The sequence below is a fragment of the Nyctibius grandis genome, chromosome 15 (assembly GCF_013368605.1).
Source record: "Nyctibius grandis isolate bNycGra1 chromosome 15, bNycGra1.pri, whole genome shotgun sequence".
NCBI classification, from domain to species: Eukaryota; Metazoa; Chordata; class Aves; order Nyctibiiformes; family Nyctibiidae; genus Nyctibius; species Nyctibius grandis.
The window spans coordinates 11,131,406-11,157,399 of NC_090672.1; the positions used below are offsets into that span (position 1 = coordinate 11,131,406).

General features: G+C 50.2%; 1 protein-coding gene across 1 annotated transcript in view; it reads left to right on the forward strand.

The window, feature by feature from the left end:
- The first annotated feature begins 970 nt into the window (after positions 1-970).
- Positions 971-25,994, forward strand: part of MAP2K6 (mitogen-activated protein kinase kinase 6) — a 53,550-nt gene continuing 28,526 nt past the window's right edge. The window contains exon 1 of the mRNA XM_068413617.1: positions 971-1,277. Within this exon, the coding sequence (XP_068269718.1) occupies positions 1,262-1,277 (16 nt within the window). The 5' untranslated portion in view covers positions 971-1,261. The remainder of the gene's footprint in view (positions 1,278-25,994) is intronic.

The window sequence follows — 25,994 nt, forward strand, 5'->3', positions numbered from 1 at the left end:
AGGGCTGCAGGCAGGGATGCGGGGGCGCAGGCAGGGATGCGGGGGCGCAGGCAGGGATGCAGGCAGGGGCGCAGGCAGGGATGCAGGCAGGGGCGCAGGCAGGGATGCAGGGGCGCAGGCAGGCAGGGATGCAAGCAGGGGTGCAGGGGTGCAGGCAGGGGCGCAGGCAGGGGTGCAGGGGTGCAGGCAGGGGAGCAGGCAGGGACATGCTCCCTCGCAGCCACAGCAGTTTGGGTTAAAAAAAAAACCCAGGCGAGCCACCGCCGACCCGGGCCACCTCCGCGCATCACCCCGAAGCCGCAGCCGCGGCGCTCTGTTTCCGCGCTATTTGTGCGCCCTTGCGCGCTAATTGCGCACCCCGCCCCCCCCCCCGTACATCCTCCGCGGGCGCTCCCCCCACTCCCCTTCCCGTGCAGCCTCCGCAGGCGCGCTGCTCCCTTCCGCGCTCAGCCTCCTCAGACACCCCGCCGCCCTGTGCAGCCTCCGCGGGCGCTTCCCCCGCTCCAACCCCGCACATCCTCCGCGGGCTCCCCCCCCCATCACCGCGCAGCCTCCGCGGCTGCTCTCCCCCCTCCATCTCCGCACATCCTCCGCGGGCTCCCCCCTCCATCTCCGCACATCCTCCGCGGGCTCCCCTCCATCTCCGCACATCCTCCGCGGCCACTCCCCCCGCTCCATCTCCGCACATCCTCCGCGGGCTCCCCCCCATCCTCGCGCAGTCTCCGCGGCCGCTCTCCCCCCTCCATCTCCGCACATCCTCTGCCGCCGCTCCCCCCCCCATCCCCGCGCAGCCTCCGCGGCCGCTCCCCCCCCTCCCCTTCCCCGCGCAGGCTCCGCGGGCGCGCAGCGCCGCGCCGCCCCCTACCGGCCGCGCCGGGACTACAGCCCCCAGGCGGCCTCGCGGCGGCCGTCGGCAGCGCGCCTGCGCCCTGCGCCCCCAGCTCCAAGTTTGGAGCTCGCCGCTCGCCAGCCCCGGCCCATCATGTAGGTGCAGCGGCGCCTTCCCCACCATTGCAGCAGGGGGGGAGGGACCCCCCCCCCGCGCTCCGCGAGCTGCCCCGCACGGGGTGCAATTACCCGGCTGCACCCCCCGAGCCCCCGCTGCAAGGAGAAGCCGCTGCAGCCAGCCGGGAGAACTCCAGTTGCACGAAGACCGGAGCGCCCCGCAGTTTGCATCCCTGTTGCCAAACTAGCTGCAGACGCGAGGGGCAAAGGCAAAGCCTTTTGTGCTCCCCTCCCCCAGCAAAGCAAAGGGGAAAAAATGTCCCAGGCGCGAGGTAAGGCTCCGCTTCTGTTCCGTGCAGATATGCAAAAAAAAAAAAAAAAAGCAAAAAAAAATGCAAAAAAAAAAAAGCCGCGCACGCATTTTATTTTTTTTTTTTGCAGCGCCCGCGTGCATTTTTGTGGGGGATGCGATCGCATTTTGAAGTTTGAGGCTGCTCGGCGGCTCCCGGCTGCATTTCCTGCTCCTCGGTGCGCGCCCGCGCTGCAGCCCACGCACACACACGCGCGGGGCCGCGCCGCTGCGCCCTCACGTTATTTGAATTCTTCTGCGGGGATTACGGAGCTCTTTTTTTTTTTTTCTGCACAGTCAGGACAGATAAAAGGGTGGCGAAGAGCAGATGCATTCGCTGCTGCACAGACGGCTGCAAAATGGGCACGGTGCATGCGATCTGCGGCTGATTGCGAGCGCGGGGTGAAATGCAACTTTTAAAGCAGCCCCGTGGAGGAGATGAAAGGTGAAACTTGAGTGGAGTTAGCAGGAATTAAATATATACTTATGTTTCCATGGGAAAGTATTGTTCTTGTGCCAGGACTGAGATCATTTTCCACCGATTTCCCCCCCCCCCCCCCCCCCCCCCCCGCAATATTTGGTAACTTTTGGTCAGAGGCAGCGGTGTGGTTTGTAACACCAGATCGCTGAGAGCGTGCAAAGGGCTGCTTTATTTAGCATTTAGGAGCAGGGCCTCAGCACTTGGGATGGGTTTGGGTACGGGACAACAGTGATTTTTCTTCCTTTTTTTTTTCTTTTTATTTTTTCTTGTTTTTTTTTTCTTTGCCAGCGCGGTGGGGAAGGTTTGCTCTTTGCTTTTTAACTTCATGATTATTCCGGAGTGGCTCTTGCTCTGCCTTGTGTCCTGCAAGGGAGGGGGGTGGTGGGAGGAGGTGGAGAATTTAATATTGCAAAAATGTTGTGGGAATGCAATAGTCCCTGCAAGACCAGGCGGAGATGTTTAAGGAGTTGCTGCTCAGGCCATTCATTGTGAAAATAGATGCACATATGTCAGCGACTGGCCACACAGATGCAGCTTTTGGAGCTGCTTTTAAATGTTTGGATTTGATCTGGCAGCTGCCTTCTCCTTGCGTTTTGCAGCCCACGCACATATTGGGGAGTGGGGGGGTGAGAGGCAGTGCCTGGTGGGAGAGCACTGCCCAACCTGGCACTGGGGCTTTGGTTTTAAAAGAAAAAAGCCAAAAAAAAAACCCCAAGACATCTGTGAAGTCAGCGGCCTTCCACTATAAGCCTTGCTGGGAGGACATGGGAAGGAGGTGCTTTCACAGCTCTTGCCACACAGTTTTCCTTTGTAAGAAAAATGTAAAGTTGTTGTATAATTTATTCCTAATTTGGGTTTGCTGCAGTCATCTTTTCCAGCCAAGCAGAGAATTGTAAAAGTTTCCAATAGAAAGAGCCAAGGAAGTTTGATAGTGCAAAATTGAACCCAAAGATACCCAGAGCACGCTGCCACTCGCCGGAGGGTCCCTGCGAGACCCTCGGAGGGGCAGGGGCTGGGCAGGGCAGCAGCCGCTTCCTGGGGGTCCCCAGAAAGTCTCGGGGTGGGAAAGCCTGACCATGCAGAGCTGGTGACAGCAGGAACCTGTGCTGGTGGCCCTGCAGCCCACCCTCCCGGGGCGCCACTTAGCCCCCATGCTCAGCAGCACTGGCCTTGCCCGTCCTTCTCAGTACCAGGAAAATGGGAAAATGCAAGTAGCCAACCCACAAAACACGATCTCTGTGAATGGCATCATTCTTGAATCCATTTTCCGTCCCATCTTGCGCTCTGCAATACGAGTGTCTGCGTTTGAATCCCTTGCACAGATAAACTTTTCCAAGTTCAGCTGTTCAGGCTGAGGTTTTTGCTCGGGAAGGGGTTTCAGCTCCGGGGTTTGCACCAGAGATATCGTTCTTCAGGATGAGTTAAGGGAGGCATAATCTGCATTTCAGGATCAGCTTTCACTCGTTGCACAGGAGGTTCCTCGTCAGCTTTCTAAAATACTGTGCAGAGCTTCAGCCAGCTGCTGAGCTCTGGAGCCCTCTCCCTACTTTGAATCGTTTCCAAAGTTGTTCTGAGAATTTGCCAGAGATTTAATATTTTTAATGCTGCTTGTCAGGGGCACAGTAATCGGGAGGGTTATTCTGATAAGACTTATTCCCTGCAAGTAATCTCACCTAGTTAAGAGGGCAGAACCGCTCCTCAGACCCTACCTGTGTCACGCGAAGCAGCGGAGGTGATCTCCTTTCTGCACAACCGTAGCACGGGCTGTGGAAGATAAAACTCTCCCTGGAATTTGGAAGCAAAAGCTTCATTCTGGCCCTTTCCACAGCAGAAACCTCCAGCATCGTGCTTGCAGTACTCGACCACCTTACCTGTGCCCTGATGGGCTCCCTGAGACTTTGTGGTCAACAAAATGCAGATCAGGAGGACACCATGGGGTGCAGGCTCCTGCATTTCACCCTCTGCTCATTTCTACCTTCATTCCCTCTTTTAAGTTGCAAAGGGGTATTTTTAGTTGGGTGGAGCAATCCGTAGAAAATAAGGTTTCCCCAAGCGCAGCAGGTCCCTGCAGGCTGTTTCTCACCTTCAAAGATGAATCTGCTCCGGACAAGTGGGACTTGGTGTTGTTGGTAGCTCAGAAGTTGTTGAATCGTTGCCCAAATGTGGCACATTTGGCTGTCATAACTATTAGGATATTATTCTGGAAGAGAAAAAAGGCAGAAGTCCATATTAATTACAAGCTAAACACAGTTTGAGGCTATAAATCCGAACTGTCGTGACAGCAGATACATTCAAGAGTCTTCCAAATTCATTGTAATGGGGGAATTATTCACTCACGAAGCCCACATCAGAGAAGCAACCTGCAAACATGCAGATTTCTCCATTGAAATAAGCGAGGGGGGAGCAGTTCCCATTAGAGCACTAATTCATAAATAGTGCATTGAAATGAGCTACACTTAACTACTAAATATTGCTGTCCATCAATCTCATTCCTAATTCTTAGACTTAGTTGTTTCAAAGACAATTTTTTTGTGCTCTAGCTGAAAGGGGACACTGGAGATTATGAGCACCACGTCCCATGTGATGCTGGCTGAACGTGTACCTATGGACTTTGACCAAAGGCCCTGCACCTATTCAAAATACTACATTTTATATAAAATACTCTTTTTTTTTTTTCCAGCTAGAAGTCTCAGTGGAACAGATGTAAAGTCTAAATGGTAGCTCTTTTTTTTTTTTAAAAAAAAAACAAACCCTAGGTAGGTGGCAGGTTTTGCTGGTATAAAATTAACCCGTGAGCAGCGTGAGGCGCCCGTGGGTTGTGCAACGCACAGTTTGCCTCGTCAGCACCACCTCAGCTCCTCACCGTGACACAGGCACTTGGCAAGGGTAGGGTGAGCAAAGCTGTGGCACGGGCAGCGAGGTGCAAGCCTACCAAGGCCTGGTCTAGCAGCCAACACAGCCAATTTCAGTTCAAGTTGTTGATTTTTTTTTTTTCTTGTTAATTTTATTTTTTTTTTGGAGACCATGTCGAGTTACTGTTTCACCCTGTTGCACGTGCTGCCTGCTCTGCTGTACCACTTTTGTGATGGAGATGCCTGCATACTCGCTTTGGGTTAAGAGGGGTCAAATGTTTTATAAAGAGGTTTAAAAGTTTCCTGCAATGCCACACTGGGGGAATTAAGGAGCACGGGAAGAAAGAAAACTGGCTAGTTGAGGTAGAAAGGATAAGGCAAGAAATGATGCCTGACGTAAGCCGAATCACTGCTCTACATAGCTGAGCGAGAGGGAACCAAGACACCCAGTCAAGGCTTGAATCACAGAATCATTTTGGTTGGGAAGGACCTTTAAGATCAAGTCCAACCATTAACCCAACGCTACCAAGTCCAGTTGCTGCATTTTGTTTCCTGCTCCCTCAAGGCTGCTGGGCTGCACGGGGAAGGAGCTGTCACCCCCTCTGGGGGTGCACAAACCAGAGTGCGTTTGTGGGGTGCCTGATCCTTGTGTCCCAGCACGGCACGACAGCCAGCAGCGTGCTCTCAGGGACAGGAAGACCCAAGCATTTAAAAGCTTAAACTATAGAAGTAATTATAGCAATAAAAGTGATAAGTTGCAGGGAAAAAGGAGCAAAGATCTGTTGTCTCCTCCCAGCTGAAAAAAAAAGTTCAGGTTTCTCACTGCCACTGTAAGTGTTGCTCATTTGTTACTTTAGTCACCAAAAAAAACCCCGGAGCTTCCTTTGGGGTGAATTCCCTCCTATGACACATAGGCAAGCTGCTAAGGTGAAGCAAATGATGCTCAATTAAAACCACAGGAGTAATTTAGAGAGATGAGACACTTCATTCCTCCAAGAGTATTGGCATTAATGGGACACAATTACCTGCAAAGTCACATGGCAGAATTGCAAATTCTGTGTACTGTGGTTGCAAATACACAAGATGAGTAAAACGTTGCTTTGTTTTTTTTTCCCCCCAAACAATACATGGATTTGATGTCACTTGTGCATTTTCTCTTGCTGAAAAGAGGCCTAACAACATCTATAGAAGCCCCTCAGAAAAGGATTTAAAAACAACACAGCCAAAACAAGCTCTGATTCCTTTTTTAAGTTGGAAAAAGAAAAAGAGAGTGGAAGCTTTGATGGCACAGGGGTGGGAGAGCACTTGCAGCCCTCCTCTGTGACCGCACTTGGAGGACCGCAGTGTCTGTTACCCTGACCACTGGGCACGGTTGTGGTTTCCAACCCTTTCCCATGGGGCTCCCTGCCTTCACCCCATGAACTTGCACTTCCAACACCCATCCTGCCCACAGATCTCCTCCCGCTCCAGCTCCGAAGGCAAAGCTCTGCATCTCTAAAGCATCCACAGGCAGGTCACAGCTTCCCGATGGCAATGGGTGGGATGAGTAATTCCGAGTGAGGGGAAGGGGTAGAATCCAGAGCACAAAGGTGTCCCTTACTGTGGTCACTCACGTTTTGGGGGGCGATCAGGGCATTGTACGAGTTTGGCAGCGTGGGCACCAGCAGCATCGTTATATAAAGCGTTGAGTCAGTCTCCGGTGGCCGGATAAGTTGCAGGACTGTTCTGTTAATTTTAGCCATGGCCAGAGCTATAATTAAAAAAAAAAAAGTTTCATTACCTGTAGAGTGACTTCGCTGCCTTCCTTAGGGCCTGTCTGGGACTAGTTTAAGAGATCAGCATTATCAGCTAGAGCAATGTTAGCAGGAAAGCAGATCTGGGACCCTTGAGCTGTACCACAGTAGATACCCTGCTCTGTGGTGGCAGAGTGGTGAAGGCCATTCAGTGCAATTTCCATATCTACTCATTATGCAAAAAAATACTTTTTTTTGCTTTTGTCTTCCAAATCCACAATATTCTGCATGTTGACAAGTGTGAACGGAAAAGTGTCTTCTTCTCAGTAATTCTGGCTCAGTAAAAAGCAATTCGGAGAGGGCAAGCCTGAGACTTTCACTTGTAGGGCTTGCTTTTGTCTCAAAGCCAAAATTAAAGCTGTCCTTCCTTTTAAGCTAGAAATTCCAAACGCCCAGTTGTCATTTCAGAGGGTTCATCCCACCATGAAAGTCTCAGGGGTGCTAAAGCACCTTCTGAGTCACCTTTACTTTGGCGATGTTGCAAACAGATGCTGAACATCCTTTATGGAAGCTCCAAGAAGCCTCTTGTGCACCTCGGCCTGCCGGTGCTTGGCAAAGCTTTGGCTGAACATCGCTCTGGGTTTGTGTCCTCCAGTCAAGTAGGGACCTGGATTTGTACAAGCGTGGTAGGAGCAGCATCTGACCACGTGAGGAGAGCGGGAGCAGGAGCTACTTAGGCTACTTTCCCCCTCAAAGGCACCATGGGAGCAATGGCCATGCCTTGTTTTGCTGCTGCAAAAAGCCAAGTGCATTGTGCAAACAGCCGGAGGGAGCAGCCTCTACAGCTGAGACAGAGTTTCATATTTGTAAGAAAGATTGCAGAGAGAAAAGGCATTTTTTTTTCCCCTCTTGTTTGAGCAGGAAAACTTCAGTGAGCCGAGCTGATCCAGTTTCTTGCTGTTGCTGTTTTGTTAGCCTACTTAGCTTGCAATTTTATAATCGAGGCTAGATTTTTCTAGCCTGTACCCAAGCAGATCAAAAATCATTAGAAGAACTGAAGCTCAAGCAGCATCCACCTTTACTGCACTCAGATGACACCAGTGGAAAAAAAAAAAAGAAAACACAAACCAGTAAAGTTGCAGATGAGATGCCAAAGATAAGGCAGCAATAGAAAATAAGTACAGGAGTCAACACTTCCCTGTGTCTGCAGTAAGAGACCTTTAATGAAGGCTGAATCAGCATAGACTTGATAGCTGCTTTTGAAGGAGAATCTTTTTCTAAACAAAAATATGTAATTGCAGTCAATGAAACAATGCTTATCAGTGCCAAATGGCCTCAGGGCATCATCTGGCTGTGCTGCTGTGGAAGTCCCGGGCAACATGCTTTTGTGCTTATTTCCCTCCTGCAGTGGGGTCTGATCCTGAAGTTCCTCATTCGTGTGTTTTCAGCAGGGCTTACTTGACACTTAAGCAACAAGTTATATTATAGAAATTACAGCTTCACTCCATGTTATCATTCCTCTTAAGAATATTTATTGCTTCTCCAGTAGTTCAAGGTCAGATATAGAAAATGACTCAAAGAAGTCATCTGTTGTTCTGACAGCTCTAAAGTAATGGCAGTCCCCATCTGGCAAAGACAAACCTTGCCAGAGCACCAGCATCAAAAAGATGGGGAGCTGGAAATTTTTAAAGGGAAACCCAGCACTGATTACTGGGTTTCTTTCCCTGGACTTGCTCCATTATATCTGCTCTCACCAGCTCTCAGCATCTCCCATCTCTCACCCAGAGGAGCCCCAGTAAGAGCCCGCTGGACTTGCATGCTCACGCAAGTACCAGCATGTAGGAGGTGAAAAATCCAGGGCACATGAGATGAGCAGGTCCTTTTGGCACCAGCTCTGCACGGAGGGTTTGTGCAGTGCCTAGCGCTGCCCTTGGCACCAGCTCCTCGTGCCCAGGGCACCTCTCCAGTGCTGGCAGCTGGCACCCATTTAGAGGCACACTTCCCAGCTTTGATTTCAGCACAGCCCTTTCTTCCTAGGGCTGCTTTCATTGCCTGCAATTAGGGTCTCCAATGCAGCAAAAGTATGAAGAAATAAACCCCAAATTTGGCTTTGAAAGGACTGGAATTGATTTCTTCTTCCAAACAGCTGATGCTGTGGCCTTTCAAAAACGAACTGTCAGCCTGTGATCTTAGCATTTATGCCTGCTACCGCCCATGGATTAATGCACAGATACATGACATTTATTGTCATTTTATTCAAGGAGTGAAACACCTGTAGGAGCTGAGAACAGCTGTCCCCCTTCTTCTAGCTAGATGCATCATGAAGGAAAAGACAGGGAGTTTACATGCTATCATCAAAATGCCAAAAGCCCTTTGGGCAAAGCTACATCTTAAGTAGATTTAAGCACTGAGCCTCAGCTCTTAGCAAAAATGCCTCAGCAGAAGCAGGAGCCACAGCACAGGGCCTTTGTCAGCCCTGGTGGTTCCCTGAAGGTGCAGTGGGTCACCCCAGCCCCTGCACAGGGCAGCCAGGATCTGGCCAGCTGGGGCTCTGTGCTGTTAATGATGTGCAGACAGAGATCTGAGCTCCATTTCCAAACCCCACACAGGTTTTGGAGCTAGCAACAGGGCAGGGAAGCTGCAGCAGTTCTCATCCTAAGCTTCAACACCACTGACATTTTGGCCATGGAGATAGAGAGTTAACCTGCAGTCCCCTCTCGCAGGTTTTCTTCTCCAAATTGAAAGATGCTGATGGTTAATGCAGAAGCTCACTCCCCAGCAGACCTCAGTACTTAACCATACTAATTAAATGTTTTCAAAAACCACAAGATTGACCTTCCCTGCATGCCCACAGATTTTTCTCTCATTTAACAAGCACAGGGTTGGCAGAGTAACCTATTAAAGGAGAAGAAAGGCAATGCTCTAGATACTGTTGTTTTTCAACCTGTTCCAAAGTGTTTTCTGCTTTTTAACTATCAGAGATGGAAACCATAATCCCCTAATAACCTACCAGGAGAAACCAGGCTGGAGACAAGGAGTACCTGGCTCAAATAAAGTACAAAGTCTGATAAAATAGTGAACATACTTAAAACTAAAGCTTACAAAGGTATCTGTGCAATAAGCCATTATGTATACAGGTACTTACGTCACCAGAGAGCCATTCTGTGTGGCATAGAGCTGTCCTTTGGGAGATACCCTCTAGAAAAAAAGAAAAGCAATTAACATAGACTGACTTCCTTACCTTTCCCAAGGACACCAGTAATTTGCTCATTGCTAATAAAACTTGGAACCTCTCTACAGAGAACTTGAATTCCTGCCAAGGAATCAGTTTTACAAATTAACTAAAAGATCAGATCAATGTGGTGCAGCTGCGGGAAAGGACATCCCAAACAGCCCCCCGGCAGAGCAGCATCTGAACTGGAGGGAGAGCCCAAAATAGTCCCTGGCAGCTGGGGAGGGTGACACAGGCACCACATTCAAAGATGATTAGTAGTAAGTTGCTTTCTGGAGACAAGAAAGACTGAATGCACAGCAGGCACCTTTTTGGCAGAGAGAAGGGCCTCTGGGCTTGCACCTCTCCAAGTCTCTATGGGGGGACAGTACCCTTGCCCTTGCTCGTAGCCACCTGAGCTGGGCAGCCCAGCAAGCTCCCACATAGCATGGCTTCAGTTTCATTCATGTCCCTAGGCAGCTTCCTTTATAGCCAAGCACGTGATTTTTTTTTTTTCCTTTTTCTTCCCCTCAAAAACATTTGGTACTTCCCCCACAAGGAATCAGAAGCTTTCTGGCTGATAAGGGGCTGGAACAGCTTCCTGCAATAGCAGAGCATTCCTCCTCTCGCTCTTCCTGCGCGACCGCAGAACAATGCCAGCGCTTCCAGCATCAACAAGCATTCGCTGTACCTTGTAGCACGCTCATTTAGGGCCCATCCTGTGCAAGCATCTCCCCCACCAGCACCTCCTGCAAAGAAGGGGGCTCTATACCCAGGAGCTTGCTTTAAAAAGGCATCGCTGCAGCTGAAACGCAGGGAGCAATCTGGGAGATTGAATCAGAGCCGATGCAGAGCAGCTGTAGCCAAGCAGGGCCCTCATTTGGATGAGCGGGGTCTGGAGAATTTTTTTCTTTCCCCTTAAAAGAGAGGCTAAATAGGATATTTTTTTTTTTTTCATACTCTGATCTTGAAACTACTCATGCACGTGCTACACTTGGAGCATGAGAGCCCTTTTGCTGGAGTCAGTGGGACTGAATGTGCCTGGAGTTGAGCACACACATAAGAATTTACAAGGCTGGGGATATATTTTGTCCTGGTTGCTAAGTAGGATGGACATTATGGAGCTGTGTAGATGATTTATACTACCCTGCTTTCTCTTGCTTATCTGTTCTTGCAGCTTAGAAAGCAGTATCGTATTTGAGAGCATGTATGTACGTAACTGAAACTGGTCTTGAACCTCGCGCAGGGAGTTCTATGGAGGCTTTGATAGAAGGGCTCATAAAGGGAGTTTTGTATGTCCAGCTCCTGATTTAGAAGGCTGGGTGGAGAGATGTAACCTGATGGGGTTTCATCCACATGCACATATGTGGATAGAAAAAAATCTGCCCAGTTGTGTCAGGGACACTTTATTGGAAAAAAAAAAAGGAGACAACTTGCAGTCTTTGCCAGGGTTTTGTGCCATAATGCATTTCTTCAACATATTTTCCAAACTGAAATAAAATTGCAGGATAAAAACTGGGGAAAGGCTTTTGTTCTTTACATACTGCTTGCTTTACTTTATTATATGACATGCAAGCAAGTGTATGCTCTTAGCAGGTGCCTGGAGGGAGAGCTAGAAGTTCACACTCTCTAACCTCTGGCTAAAATCTGTTTGAACTTGAAAGAGCTTCCCTGGAAGCCCCGAGAGCTGCGCTGCATCCTGCAGACCTTCGTGTGCACGGCTTTGGGCTTCTGAGACACCCTGCGTGTGCAAGGATACGCTGCTGAAGTGGTTTCAGGACCGAGACTTGATGCTTGTGGTCGGACAGACTTGCTGCTGCCGTGGTGGTGGTGGAGCAGCTCCGGTTCTCGCCCGTCGGTGGTTTTGTGGAGCGGCTGCTGTCGTTGCTGACGGTGCAAACCGGGTGCAGTTACTCTCCTGGAGCCTCCTGTCCTGCTCCGGTGTTGGGGTAATGCCCGAAGCTGCAGTGCTGGGGAGCTGGGTGGGTGCCGGCGCTCTGAGGGGATGTGGGTTTGGCTTTCCTGTGGTTGCCCTTGGCTTCTCACTGTGAATAGGGTTCCTGTGTGTTTTTAAAGTAGGACCTACACGTTTGCGTGGAGGCATTGCCAGCAGAGGGAGCGTGAGTTAGTGCCGCCCGTCTGCGCCGCCCAGAACTGTCAAATACCATCTTGAATAATTTTGGTACAAAAATAAGCAAATAAGCTCTTAAGTCAAAAAAAAAAGAATAGCAAGAGAGAGCTGTCAAACGGGGTAGCGCAAAGGCAGGTTGGTCAAAGTCTTGACCGTGTTGAAAACTTAATCACGATAATTGGCTGAGCCTTTACGAAAATGCCTCATGACAAAACGTGAAGCGAGGAAGCAGATCCTCTCCTTCCACGCCAGGGCTGCAGGTGCTGCGGCGTTGTGCTAACGCAGGAAAACCTCCGGGCGAGATTGCCACCGGATTGCTAATCAACTCCTTGGCCCGAGCCGTGAGTGAAGGATGGAGCATGAGCAGCATATCACTGGGAAGAAAATGAGGCGTTGATTTGAAATTCTTCGAGTGTTACTTGCACCACAGAAGAGGAGAGTGGTCCTAAAATTATCTTCAGTTCAACACTTTTAGTTGAAACAAACAGTTGCCAGCTGCCAAACAGAGCAGCGCAGCTCGGGAACTGAGGAGAAGTATTTCAGTCTCGAGGTGTCTTGTACAGCTCTGGCGTGGTTTAAACCTTTTGTACCCAGAGGGGCTGTTTTCCCCTGAGGAGCACAGTGGCTGCCAGACCACGTGGGTTAACACAGCCCTCCTGTTCATCAGGGACCTTCTGCAGAGGGTGAGGATGCTCGCTAAAGAAATGGCTTGTGGCACTGGTGAGGCCGCACCTTGAATCCTGTGTCCAGTTCTGGGCCCCGCACTTCAAGAGAGATGTTGAGGTGTTGGAGCGAGTGCAGAGGAGGGCGACCAAGGTGGTGAAGGGTCTGGAGGGTCTGACCTACGAGGAACGGCTGAGGGAGCTGGGGGTGTTTAGCCTGGAGAAGAGGAGGCTCAGAGGTGACCTTAGTGCAGTCTACAACTACCTGAAGGGAGGTTGTAGCGGGGTGGGAGTCGGCCTCTTCTCCCAGGCAACTAGCGCTAGGACAAGAGGACACAGCCTCAAGCTTGGCCAGGGGAGGTTCAGGTTGGACATTAGGAAGCATTTCTTCTCAGCAAGGGTCATTAGGCATTGGAAGGGGCTGCCCAGGGAGGTGGTGGAGTCCCCATCTCTGGAGGGGTTTAAGAAAAGACTGGACATGGCACTTAGTGCCATGGTCTAGTTGCCATGGTGGTGTGAGGGCAATGGTTGGACTCGATGATCCCAGAGGGCTCTTCCGACCTGACTGATTCTGTGATTCCATGGATATTCTCGTTTGGCCGTAAAAGTTACTGATACGCTGTAACTTGCAGAATGACCAAATCAATGGGCAGTTTTCTCTCGATGGAACATAAATTGCCCATTTTTGTCCTAAGGTGGCTTTACTCATGAGCAGAAAATTATAAACCCAGGTTTTCTATGCAGCGCATCAGCAGTAGAAGATGGCTGATAGCGGTGTACTTTAAATGTCCAACATTTACAATATGCTGAACAAATTAAATCTGTGCCTGGTAAAATGAGACTCCTGTGGCTGCCTGGAGCACCCGGTACCAGAAATAAGACCATAGCTCAGGTTGCCCTGCGGTATTGATTAGATCTTGTTGTCCTGCTGCAAGGGCGATGACACCAAGACAGGTACCCACAGACAAGGTGCGATCCTGCTCGGTGAGCAAAGGACTCTGCAGAGAACTGGGGCTGCGTTAGCACGTGGGGAGCAGCGGAGCTGAAGGACAAATAGCTGTGGATGCTGTCCTGGGGATGGTGACACCCTAAAGGGCCTGTTTGCTGAGCTCCCAGGGGAATCCTTCCTGGCCCATCGCACCCTCCTGATTTCGCAAAGACCCACTTTTCCCGTGTTTAAGCCTCCTGGTTAATTTGTGGCTGAACAGCGCTTGCCTGCGTAGCTTTGCCAGCGGATGCTCCGGGCAGCATCCCTCTTGGTGGGTACGGCTGAGCGATGGGCTGGAGCCTGCAGCCGGGTGCCCAGGGGACAGACCCTTGCTGCAGGCATCGCGAAGGCTCAGCCAAGGGTCTGGCAGAGCCTTTAGGTACATGTTCATGCTCAGCCTGGCACTTAATGCAGCCTTAGTAGGAACGTGTGCTCCCGGTAAGCACGTGCTTAAATATAAGCACCATCAAGACATAAAAACCTTCATAGCTGGAGCCGCAGACCTGAATCGGGCTTTTGAGTCTGCAGCGCAGCAGAAATCAGTGAGCGGGTGGAAATGTCACCTTCGTTTTCCAAAGCAATTTGCGTTTCCCTGGGCTGGCAGCACATCTGACAGCTCCGAGAGGGCCTGGCTCGGAGAGCGCGGGGCCGGCGCTGCTGGGGGGCTGCCCCTCGCCTGCTCTCACGGGTGCACGGACTCGTCCCCCCTCAGTGTCCGGGCAGCCGGGGCAGATGCAGAAGCTGATCTGTTTCTTCAGGAGAAATGAAGCTCTGCTGCAGGGCCCTCGCTCCGCCAGCGATGCTGCTTTAAAAACACCTCGCGGGACCCGCTGGGAGAAAATCCCAGCTGCGCCGAGCGCGTTTAGAAAACCTGAAAACCAAAAGTGGAAGGAGACCTTGAGCAAAAAGTCTGTGTGATGGGGAGCGTGTCCTTATCGCCTCCACGCAGCCAGACCTGAGAACGTTGGTTTTTGAGGCTCCGCAGAGCAATGGGGAAAGGAGGTGGGTGCTGCTTTGCTGTGTCACGTTTTGCAGGGAGCGGCAGGTTTGGGAAGCGTAGAATTGTTTGTAGCTGGGCTGGGGCCAGTGAATTGAAGTCAAATCCTGCTCCCACCGTGGCTGAGGCAGGCAGGGCACCCGCTTTAATGCTGAGTGTAGGAGACTTGCTGCTGCCTGCTAGATGTTTGTATGGGAGGTTGGTCAGAGCCCCGTAGCTGCGCGTGGTCACTCGCTGTGGCGTTTTGAGGTGAAATCTCAGCGGATAAGGGGAGGTGAAAAAAGCAAGCGGGGCAGTGGGAGTGATGCCCAGCTCGCGGGTGAACCCGCAGCATCCCCGGGGCTGCATTGCCTGTGAGCACCGACCGGCACGGCAGAGCCTGCCCGTCCCTTGGGGGTTTTTTAGGGTGCTGCTGCTGCACGGAGGAGCTGAGCCCACCCTGCCTTCCGTGTGAGGGGCAGAGCCGGGGCAGGGAGCCCGACGCTTGGCCGACAGGCTGGGGTAAGCCTTGCACGTGGCGGTGCATGAACGCTTGGGAAGCCCTTCACCCTCTGCTGCCGCTCTCTGCTTCCGCTGCCTGCTGGCACGGGCGCCCGTCCCCCTGCCCGTGCGTCCCCCCGTGCCCGGGCAGCAGCCCACCTCCCCCGGCGCCGCTGGCAGGTGCTCCTTGGCAAGGAGAAAATAGAAACGAAGGTAGCGGCAATGAAAGCAGCCGCGTCCTCCAAATCCTCCTGCACAAAAGCCCTTTTGTTTTCCCGGGTGAATTCCAAGAGCTTTTCTCCAGTTTTGATTCCAGCAAACACCCACTGCAAGCAGACAGCCGAGGCTTTGAAAACAAAGCAGCAACTAAACCAAAAGTCCCTCAGAAAAAATCCCCACGAGGGCTGGAGGCTCTTGACAAACAGCTTCCCCGGCCTGCAATTCCTGTGGATTTCCTAATTTGAGATAAGCAGCAAATGAAACAGGCTCCGGGATGGGGAGGCAGCGAAGCCAGCGAACCTTGGCAGGGGGAAAATACGGGCTTGATTTATGGCATGCTGGTGACTGGAGGGAGTGACTGCCCCTGCCGCTCGCCTCCCCAGAGCTCCACTGCTGGGACTTCTCGTGATAGCGGCGAGGGGAGAGGCCACGAGGCTCCCGCTGGCGTCTGTGGGGTCTCCACCACCATCGCATCTTTCCCGGAGCAACGGGAAGATGCAACCGCCCAAATGCCAGAGGTGGAGCCCCGCGAGGGATGCGACCCGCTCCAGCGACCGTGACGAGCAGAAAACAAAGTCCCTTTTGGCACCGCTTGGACCCCAATGAGCTTCCCCTGAGCCGTGAGCTGCCTTTGGCTCTCGCAGCCTCACGTCGGGCAGCGGCGAGTGATTCGCAGGATTTGAGGGCATTTGAGACGGTGTGACGGGAGGAGAGGCGTGGAGGTGGTTTTTCTCTGTGCATGATGAGGAAGGCTGGGGTGCACCCATGAGATTAAGTTGATGGGTGGAAAAATAGTTAGGCAAGGCAAGGTGAGAAGAAGGAAGAGGCTTCTATATCCCTACAGGATTTCCATCAGACTGTTGGAGATGGCGTGTGTGTAGGCAAACTGTTAAATTTTGCATTTTGTGTTTTTATGTGTGTGCCTCCACGACCATCTCTGGAGGATCCATGTCTGGAGCATCAAGGCACAGCCCCAGCCTCGGCACGGGCAGGGGGCTCCTTGCAGCTAAAGGGTGTCACAGATGTCTCACAAACCTGGTGGGGATCGGTGCTGCTCTCCCATCCTTAGCTTGAACCACCTCCATGGGTTTGGGCTAATCCTCTCAGGTGCCAAGGGGAATGGGACGGCGGGGTGAGCCTGTGCTGCCTTGTGCCCCCTGTGCAATGTGGGCAGCATCCTTTGGCAGCTGCCAGCGTCCTCACCCATGGAAGCCCTTTACTTTGGTGGATGTGGGTCAGAGCCCAAAGTGCCAGAGGTGTTTTTGTCTGAATTCATTATTGCAGCACACCTGCGTGCCAGGCGGAGAGGGGACACTTGCCCGCGGCCACGGATGGGGTCGTTAGAGCTGAACTAGAGCGTGCGCATCGCGGTGCCCGGTCCCTTCCACCCACCTCCTCCTCCCCTCTTTACCCCATGGGTCCCGAGGCAACGCCTGTCCCTGACAGAGCATCTCGCAGCTGGGGTGGATCAGCAGAGAACTGCACGTTTCCACTTCGCACCCGCCTGGGAGGAAGGTGCTGATCCCTGGAGAGATGTGCAGGGGCAGGGCTGGTGCTGGGGGGCAGCTCAGGGCAGCCCAGCCCCAGCCTGGGGGGAATTGCCCGAGGGCAGCTGCTCCCAGCTCTGTCCATCCAGCGCCTGTCCTGCCGGGTGGTGTGGCCACTGTTTGCACAGAGGTGCTGCTGTTTGGGAGGAGCCGTGCCCTTTCCCCAGGCCATTGACGTTCGTGCAGCTGGATGCACATGCCAGAGGAGTTCAGCCAAAGTGTTGTAACAGGGTTTTTAATATTAAAGTCTCCCGTGCCCTATGCTGAAAGCCATAGGCAGGCAAAACCCTCATATCTACCATCTCCCACTTACATTAGCACCTGAAGTGTGATGGATTTAGGACTGTTTTGTATTGCCTCTGTTTTCTAAAGAAAATCTGGCTAATGTAGAGGCTGCCTTGGCAGTGCAGGATGTCAGGGGAGGACTCTGTCTTGCCTTGTCACGTCTGCAGATACCAACACGGTCCTGGCATCAGCTCAGCAGGAACATGATGGGTGGCCTCATGCTTTGCCTGCAGTTCCCTCACTGAGATGATTGGGTTGATGCTGCATCTGGGCTGGGAAGGGACGTTATCTGGAAAAGCTGTTTGTTGTCACTTCCCTGTTGCCTCTGAACTGTTAGCATCAGGAGGGAGCGTGTGGCTGCTCTTTGTTGGTCTGTGAGCGTGAACATGGGCGCTGAAGGCCCCGTTGCCTCTCTCATGTTGGTATTCCTGCAAGCAAACACTGGAGCGGGGTGCAGGGAACACATCGGGGCAGAGCCCAGCTGGGAAGTGGCATGAAAGGTTCTGGCAATGGAAGGTCCAAGCCAGTGTTGGAGTCCATGAAACGGCTCAGTGAGGTGACAGCAGCTTCTGTGGGACACAAAAGATCATCCTAAACCATCACACCCTCTTCCCTGCAGCCGTGTTGTGTCACACCTCCCCTCCATCAAATGGCCATTGGGTGTTGGTGTCCCACAAAACCTGCTGGAAGGTTGCTCCAGTCCGTGATTACTCCAGTGCTCCCTGCAAGCTCTTATGGAGTAGAGCTGCAGGGGAGCTTAGTTTTGTTTGCTGGGGGATTACAGGAGGGTACAGAATTGGCCAAAAGCTGATTCAGCTCCCTGCCCCCTTCCCAGGGTCCCTGCAGCCCTGTGTTCAGTGCATGTCTTAGCGCAGGATCTCATGTCTGATCTCTATCAAAGCGTCTCTTCCGCTTCACACTCAGAAGGTCTTAACTCTTCTAAAGTTTAGAGATGCACTCTTATCAGAGTGACAAACAGACTCTCATAACCAAAATGTGCAGATAGATAAGAAGAAATTGCATCCCTCTGTTTTCTATATGGACTCGAATAAACACAGCAGCCTGCAGCCCTTTTGCAGGATGTGTTAAGAAGAAAAATGGGCAGAGTAAGGGAGGTTAGCCTGAATCAGGAAATTACCTTCAAAATTGAATTACCCAAATACAGAGCTCATTGAAAGGCAAGCGAATAGGTTCTGATATTTGCACAGTTTGGTGACATTTCTGTATGTTTCTGCACGGTGGGATCCAGAGATTAGTCAGCTGGAGTCCTTATTGCAAAGCTTTCTGCTTCGCCTTCTTCCAGCCTTTTTGTTCTTGTGCTGTTCAGAGCTTCGCCACCGAACTGTCCCCCGCTGGAGGCCAATCTCGAGGCAGGCGCGAAGGACTGACCTTGTGATTTTACCTTGCAGTAAAAGCTGAAGATCTTTGTCTCCATTGTGTTTGTGCCTCAGCAGAGCCGACCTACGTCAGCCGCCGCGGGTGGAAAACGCAGCTTGCTCTGGCCGCGGGGACGGGCCCTGAGACGCAAATAACCCGAGCAGACGTTGCCCAACCTCCGCGGCGCGGTTCACTCGGGGCACCTCCGTCGCTCCTTGCAAAAGCCCTGCTATTTTGGTTTGGGGCCTCTCCTGCGCTGGGTTTATTACAGGTTGCAGGACTGAGTCATAGGAGCGAGCCGAGCCCTGCGACGAAGAAACCCTGGGGCAGCTGCCGGCACGGCTGGGGCACGGCCGCCGTCGGGGCAGGAGAGCGAATTACATTTCCAGCGTTGTAATGTGGGTGCTAATGGGGTTGGCGAGTAGTTTGGGATTGGCCAGTATATGGTCACTGGGTGAACTGTGCCCAGGCCATGGCATGCCATGCTCTTCTTATCTTCAGGAGCCTTGGGAAATAAATGGCATCTGCTCATGGGTTGTGCCAGTGTTTCAGGGTTTCCTACCGTACAGGTTTCCAGATGTTGGTTTTCCAGATGGAGATGCAGGGTTTTTCTGTCTCCATTTCTTCATTGCTCAGACTGACTTTGAGGAAAGAAAGCGTTCGCCTCTGGGCTGTGGCTCTGAGGTCATCTCCTCTTTGCCAAAGCAAATTCGGTTGCACTTGGGGTGATGTGTTGGCTGGTTAAGGCCCTGGGAGGTGTCTTTAGGAACAGGTTCCCCCCGCTCAGTGCGGTGCGTCTCAGCCATCAGTCAGAGCCAGAAAGGAGAGGCAGAGGGAAAGAGCAAGCAGAAGTGACTCAAGCACTCCGTTTAGCCTGCTGGCATTTCCAGGTTTGGTGTGGAATGAGATGTACTTATTTATTTATTTTTGGAGAAGAGCACCAAGAGAAGGAGGGGAAGATTAGGAGTTCAGAGGAAATTAGGGCTGTCCTGTGGTACCTCTGCGCCTGGCACGGTGTTCCAGGCATATCCTGATTCCAGTACACGTTGGCAAAATCCATCACAGTCATAAAAGTGCTCTTGCCTTTCCTGCTTCCTGTTCCAAAACATGGTTCCTGGGGGTGAAAAAAAAAAGGGAGCTTCAGTTCTTGAGACATAAAGGTGTGAGGTGCAGCGTGGACACGGGGCGCAGTGGTGGGGCTGGCAGCAGTGATGGTGTGCTCAGACCTGGCTGTGCCAGCGGGCACCAAATGAGCTGGCAGCTCCACGGCACCAAAACGAGAGGAAGAAAGCCTGGAGCTGGGAGATGTCTCAGCCTCATGACAGCGGCAGACTCAGCTCCCTTCTCCCGAGCAGCCCTGAAATGAGGCGTTAAGGAAACAGATTTCAAGTTTGCCATTTCCAAAGGAGTTGTTGCAAAGAACCGTGAAGGAAGACACAGATAAAGGACATGCAGGAAATGTCGCTGTCCTGCGCAGGGGACGTACCATGTTCCTCGTTGGAGCATCTCTGTTTGCATTTGTACGACTAAAACCACCAGAAGTGGCTAGTTCATGAATTTGCACCCATTTGTGTTTGTTCTTTTTGTCTGATGACTTGATTTCCATTTCAGCTGGAACAGAGCCAGCTTGTAAAAACAAGTCCAGGTACAGCCCTGGCAGCACGGCTTCTCCCTCAGACCCGCTCATTCAAAATATACTTTGTTATCTATGTGTATTTTAATTTTTAAGCGCAAGGATTTGGCAGGAAATCTTGGGCATCTTTGCTCGGTGACTGTTGTTTAGTCTAGAGGTGGTGAGTGTGTGACTGCGGGGATGTCAGGAATGCACCCGGCCTTCCCACTCCTCTTACGCTTGGCTGGGGCATCCCCACTTGTGGGATTCCTTGGTGGAGAGACCTAGGCAGAATTAAAGGCTTTTCACCTTGAGAACTGATGAGCAGTGATGGGACAGATGACTGAGTACCAAAGGAGATGGGCAAGTCCATCACCAGCCCTTGAGCTCTCATGTGCTCCAAGCTGGGTTTTTATCAGCTCTAACCATTGCGTGTGCCTTAACCTTTAGTAACTTGCAAGCATAAATAATAAACTTGTGAGATGATCTTTAATACTTGTTAAAAAAATATTTTTTTCCTGCTTTTTGGTCATCTTGTGTGAAACTTGATGTTAAACATGAGGTTGCTACATCATCTACAGCAGCAGGCAGTTGCTCCAGGTGACCCTGCTCTGCCATGGGTGCCGTGAGCAGCTTTAAGATATCTTAGTGTTTATGTGCCTGGGTCCAGACATGTTAATGGGTGAAGTTCTCAGAGGTTTGGGTATTTCCACCTGGCCTGCAAGGCTTGAGCTTCTCTTTGACAGCATCAAATCTACCAGTGCTTGCTGAAATATGGGCTGGAAGTGGGCTATGGGTAAGAGATGTCCTTTGCAGTTGAAGAGCGAATCTTTGCATGAAGAGCTGTCTCCTGCTGGGCATTTCCAGGGCATCTGGGACAAAAAAAAAAGTTAATCTTCATTTCTTGGTTTTGCAACAACCATCTCAGTTTGGGGTTTTGCACCTAAGCCATGACCACGGGTCCTTTCCCACTGCAAAGTGGGCACAGTGGCACTTTGATGTCAGGCGAGATGTTGGTTGTGCAGCCGTGTGACACAGGGCTCAGTCTTGCAGAGCCCACGAGATGCCAGTGCACTCTCGTTCCATGGGAACACACCAAGCATTTCCAGTTTGCCCTCGTTTTAGGGTTGGGGGTTTTGCTAACACAGTTGAGTACAGCTGATGGGGCAAAAGCAGATCCTTTGGCTTTCAAAACCTTTCAAGAAATCAGACAAAAAATCCTTAGCAAGGACAGGAATAGTAAATGAGCCGCTTTTATCTCATAAAGAAGTGGGAGAAAGAGGCATTTCCCGCTTGTGAAATTTTACCAGCAAATTATATGCTGAAGAGTGTTACTTGAATGAAAGTGTTGCTGCATGGCTATTGAACACAGCTTTAATAATAAATTGTGGTGAAGACAGAACTGGTTAAAATCCTTTGAAGGAAATAGGAGCTTTTTGTGGCAGGGAACCATTTACTTTGGATTATATCATAAAAAGTTTTTGACTGGAATGAAAAGTCTGGAGACTGGGGAATGGGATTTTCCTTCAGAAGTAAAAGTTTATTTTCTGTTACAGCGTATGTGGGTAGCGAATTCCTCTGTCTTCCCTTTCTTTATTATTCTCTGTTATGCTTCCTACCCTTTTGCTGTGAAACTTCGAAGTTTCCTTTTTCAATATTGATATTTAACGCTGCCCTAATTGAAAGGGGCTAGTGACATTAATCTCCCTGTACACCCTGTCAGTGCTGGTGGGAAGAGGTTAACAAACCCACTGGAAGTTGTATTTTTCTCCCCTCCCTCGGGAATTGGGTTTAAGACCTTCACAGGGAAGTACTTAATGTGTTTTCATTAAGTCAGGTTTTCTTTTTCCTATTACAATTTTGCTTGCAGACCTCGCTTCGTTCTCAGCGTTGAGTTTCTTGGGCTGGTGTAGCCAGCGCCCGTGCAGAAGGCACGCGGGGTGGGTAGCTGGGCGCAGGAGGTTGCGGTGATGTTGCAGCCAACTGCTGTCCTGGATCGCCGCACTTGCCAAGAAAGCGCTGAGGTTTTTTAAAGGTGGCAACTTCTCTAGCACCAGTCAGTTAAATATTTACTGTGCGTAATTGCTTTGCTGAAAGACAGTAGATTTAAGCTTGTGCTTAACGTTACAGATACCCTGGATGGTTTGCTGAATCAAAACTCGGTTCTGGAGATGTCTCTCAGCATCGCTCCAAACCAGTCTGTTTTTTTCCCCTTATTCCCTTATTCTGTTTTTTTCTTTTCAATTATTCTTAAAACTTGGCTTTTGAGGCAAGTGCTTGTGGAAGTCTCCATGTGGAAAATTGCAGGGAGAGCCCTCAAATGAGCTTTAGCTTGAAGGCTCAGAGACCAGAAAGCCACCAGTGGTTGTTTACACAGAGAACTCATGACTTCTTGGATGCTGGGGAGCAGATGCATGATCCCATCTGTTGATCAACCAGGACTGCGAACCTTTTGCAGAAGGAGCCGCGTTTAGACTTCGTGGTTTGTGTGATGGCTCATTGGGGCTTTCCTTATTGCAAATCCTAGGGAGCTGCAGTGAACCCCCTACACTGATGCTCAGGCCCCGACTGGTTTGTGCCTCAGGATTGAGCCTTGTGCTGATATTTTGGTGTCTGAGACACCCGGGGCTTCTGCACAGCTTGAACGTGGGTGCCTGGTGTCTGCCATGGGTTGCTTTTGTGCTTCAGCCTGCCTCAGAGTTGGGGACTCTTTTATTTAGTCACCTGTTTTTATCAGATTTGCAGTCTCCAAAAGCTTGATTTCTCCGTCAGATAGGGCTGAAATTGGCCAGTGGATTTACACTTGCCACAAGGGACACAGACTGTCAAATACACACGTGCGGTGATTTTCTGCAGGAAACAAAGCTAAAAATAATAATGATTCATAAAAACACTATGGAAAATACTGGTTTTCTGGTGGACAGAACAGGTAACATCCAATTTTGTATGTTATTAAGCTGCCTGCACAGTTTGGGCTCCTGTACAGATGACTTTCTCTGCAAACTGCAATTTAATACCAATATCTGCTACAGTAAACTGGGGGATTTTATTTTGACAGCAAGATACTTGCTTGGCAGCTGTTATTGAAGAGAACTGATCCCGGGACTTCCAATTATTTTTTTGTCTAAAAAAAAAAAGCCCTCTAAGTGTCAGAGTTTGCCTTTGGGGAAAAACTCCTTTGAGCATGTGTGACCTGGACCCTTGTTTTTTGGAGCAGCTGCAGAGCCTCAGCTGAGCTCCCCCCGCGTGCAGCTGGGAGCTGGGGCGCGGGGCAAGGGGGGACCCTGGTTCCTGCACCCCGCTGCAGCCCGCGGGTGCTGACCGCTGCTCCCTGCTTCTGGGTTTTAAGGCAGCATCGTGTTCAGGATTGCTAATGCTTCCTGCAAGACGCTTGCAGACGCTGGCCCCGGAAGGCTTGGAGAGACAAGTATTTTGCATGTTGTAACAAAAGGAGCGCAGAAACTTTGCCTGATCCGGTTGAGAAGCATGAAATTGCCTCATCGCAGCCCGAGACTTTCATTAAATAACCGTGCGGTGAGCCGTGGAGGTAACCGCTCTCCCTCTCCGCACCAGGAGCTAATCCCTACAGGTACGAGTCCCGGCCACAATTCCTATTTGCAATCCCTTCTCCTGGTGCCGTCGTGAAACCCGTGTTTTATTCTCACTACTGTTGTTGCTTTCTTCTTTCTTGAAAAGAAAACCCCAAAGAACGTTAAACTGTGTCTGTGTCTTGGCAACTCGAACACGCGAACAGATTGTGCCTCAAAAAAATGGCAAAGCTTCAAAATATTGTATTCTGTGAAGAAGAGACAAGGAAAATAAACTCCCCTAAGTGCAGATTTTATTTCATCAGAAGGCGGAAGGCTTTTAATATTTATTTGGGTTTGGCATTTTGCTACCTAGTTCTTCTGCTGACACCACTTGTGAACTGTGATAAGATTAAATGCTGTACAACCTGTTCTGGTTCACGTTCAAATTAGGTTCATTTCCAGTAGGTTCATTTTCACCCTCCCAGAGCTGCCTGAGAGCAGGTTCCTGAGGTTCAGGTACGGCACATGGGATTGTGCAAGCAAATCCACGAAGGAAAAAAAAAAAAAGGAAAGAACAGAACAAATTTGTGCTTTTTTCTTATTTGGTTTTAGTTGTTGTGTGAATGTCATTGGTGCAATGTGGATGGATGGTGGACGTGTAGAAGTGTGCCAAGAGCTGGCTGGTGAGTGTTAACAGGAAGAGTTCAGCTCTAGAGCTGGACTCCTGCCTCCATGGGCAAGGCGGCGAATTTCTGTATCTTGATTCCCACGTGCAGAATGAAGGATGAAGATGCTGCTTGTGCCTGTGGTTGTCTTGTGTGCTTGAGCTGCGAGAGGATACAGGTGGGTTTTTGGAGGCAGAGAGGTCACTGGGATGGCAGACTTAGCAATTGCCAGAGAAACAGGGTTTTGGTTTGCCTGCACTGCACGACCTGTATTTTTGAGATTCCTTTTTGAGCTAAAACATGGCAATGTCAAGAACACCATCACCCATTTAGCATCCTGTTGGATCTGACGTGCACTTGGCGCAGCTTGGGCAAGAAATGGTGTCTAGAGCGTCTCGCACAACAGGGCTTGCTTCTCAGTTGTGCCTTCTAGAGACCTTTGTAGTACAACTAAGAAAACTAGAAGGAAAAGGGTCAAAGAACAGCTCTGCTAACTGTAGAAATTCCTCCACTTGTTTGTACAATAATTTTTACTTCCTTACAGACCAGCTTTTACCTCTTGGGAAAACTGAGAGCTATTCTTCATGCTTCTGAGTGACCTCGCTTCTTTTATTTTGCCTTTTCTGTGCTAGACTGGAAGCTCCTTGGAGCAGAGAATTGGCTTTTTTTTACCCTTTTTGTAAATTTGCAGCTCTGTAAATTTCTAATAACAATAGCGAGTGTGCACAGTGGTTTCCAATAAATGCTTTTCCCACGAGGTGTCAGCTGGGTTGTCACAGCCTGTCCCGTCCTGGAATGACTCTTCGCCAAAAGGAGCGAGCGCAGCCCTGTCTTTTGGAACAGACAAGGGGAAAAAGAAAAAGATTTTAAAAAAAAGAAAGAAAAGATTGGCAATCTGAATTGACTATTTGCTTCAAAAAGGTCATTCTCAGTCCTGGGTGCCTGCACTTTGATCTAGCACCCTCCGGCACTGGGATGCACAGACATCTATTGACGTGAGTTTGTGTCAAGAGGAAAAACAAACTCAAACACGTATAGGTAAAGCTTGCAAGAGAGTGTTGGGAATAGAGAGTAAAACTCCTGCTTAAAAGAAATACAGTAATGGATATAAATTGTTAGGATAAAAATGTTTAACACTTCAATTAGATGCTTGTGCCGTTTTTGGGGACCAGGGATTTTATTACATGGCCAAAGAGCCAGATGTTTACCTTGGGGTTTTGGTGACATGACTTATGATTTCAGGTTATTTTATCCATGAATTCAAAACCCCATGCTGAAATGTGGCTGTATATGTTTAGTCATAAAAAGGTTCTTGTGTTTCTGTAGTCTGCCTGGCTCTTGTGTCTGCCGGCTTGGACCCCTTTTACAGGAGAGCCTGCATTTCAACTCCTTCAGAGCTTGAGCTTCATCCAGCTCAGAAAAGCTTGGCTGGTCAGTGTGAACAGCAAGAAATGGCTTTGAAGCTTGCAAACTTAATTCTGCTTTATTTTTGCTGGGTTTGCACAACTTTAATGACCAAGAAGTGAAACATCCATTGAACAGAATCAGAATCTGGTTCTGGACTTTCAGATTCCATTTTAAAAAGATTTTTAATCCTGCCAGGGTTCACAGTTATGTATCTGGAATGATTTAAAATCTAAGAACCATTTTAAGGGATCCTACGTGGGTAGGGCTGACGAAGGAGAAATACCTTTCACTTTGCATTTTCACATGACCTGCCTTCGCCAGAGCTCTTGCCTGTTTTCTGTACCAAGCTGGCAGCCAGACCTCGCAGGTCTAAATGAAGCATTACCGAACAAAGGCACTTTATGTTTTGAACTCTGTGCCCTGAGTCTGCACCACCAGCCTGGCCGGGCATTTATGTTAAATAAGGTCAACAAATATAGACAAGCTGTGTTTTGCAAATGAAAACAAAACAACAACAACAAAA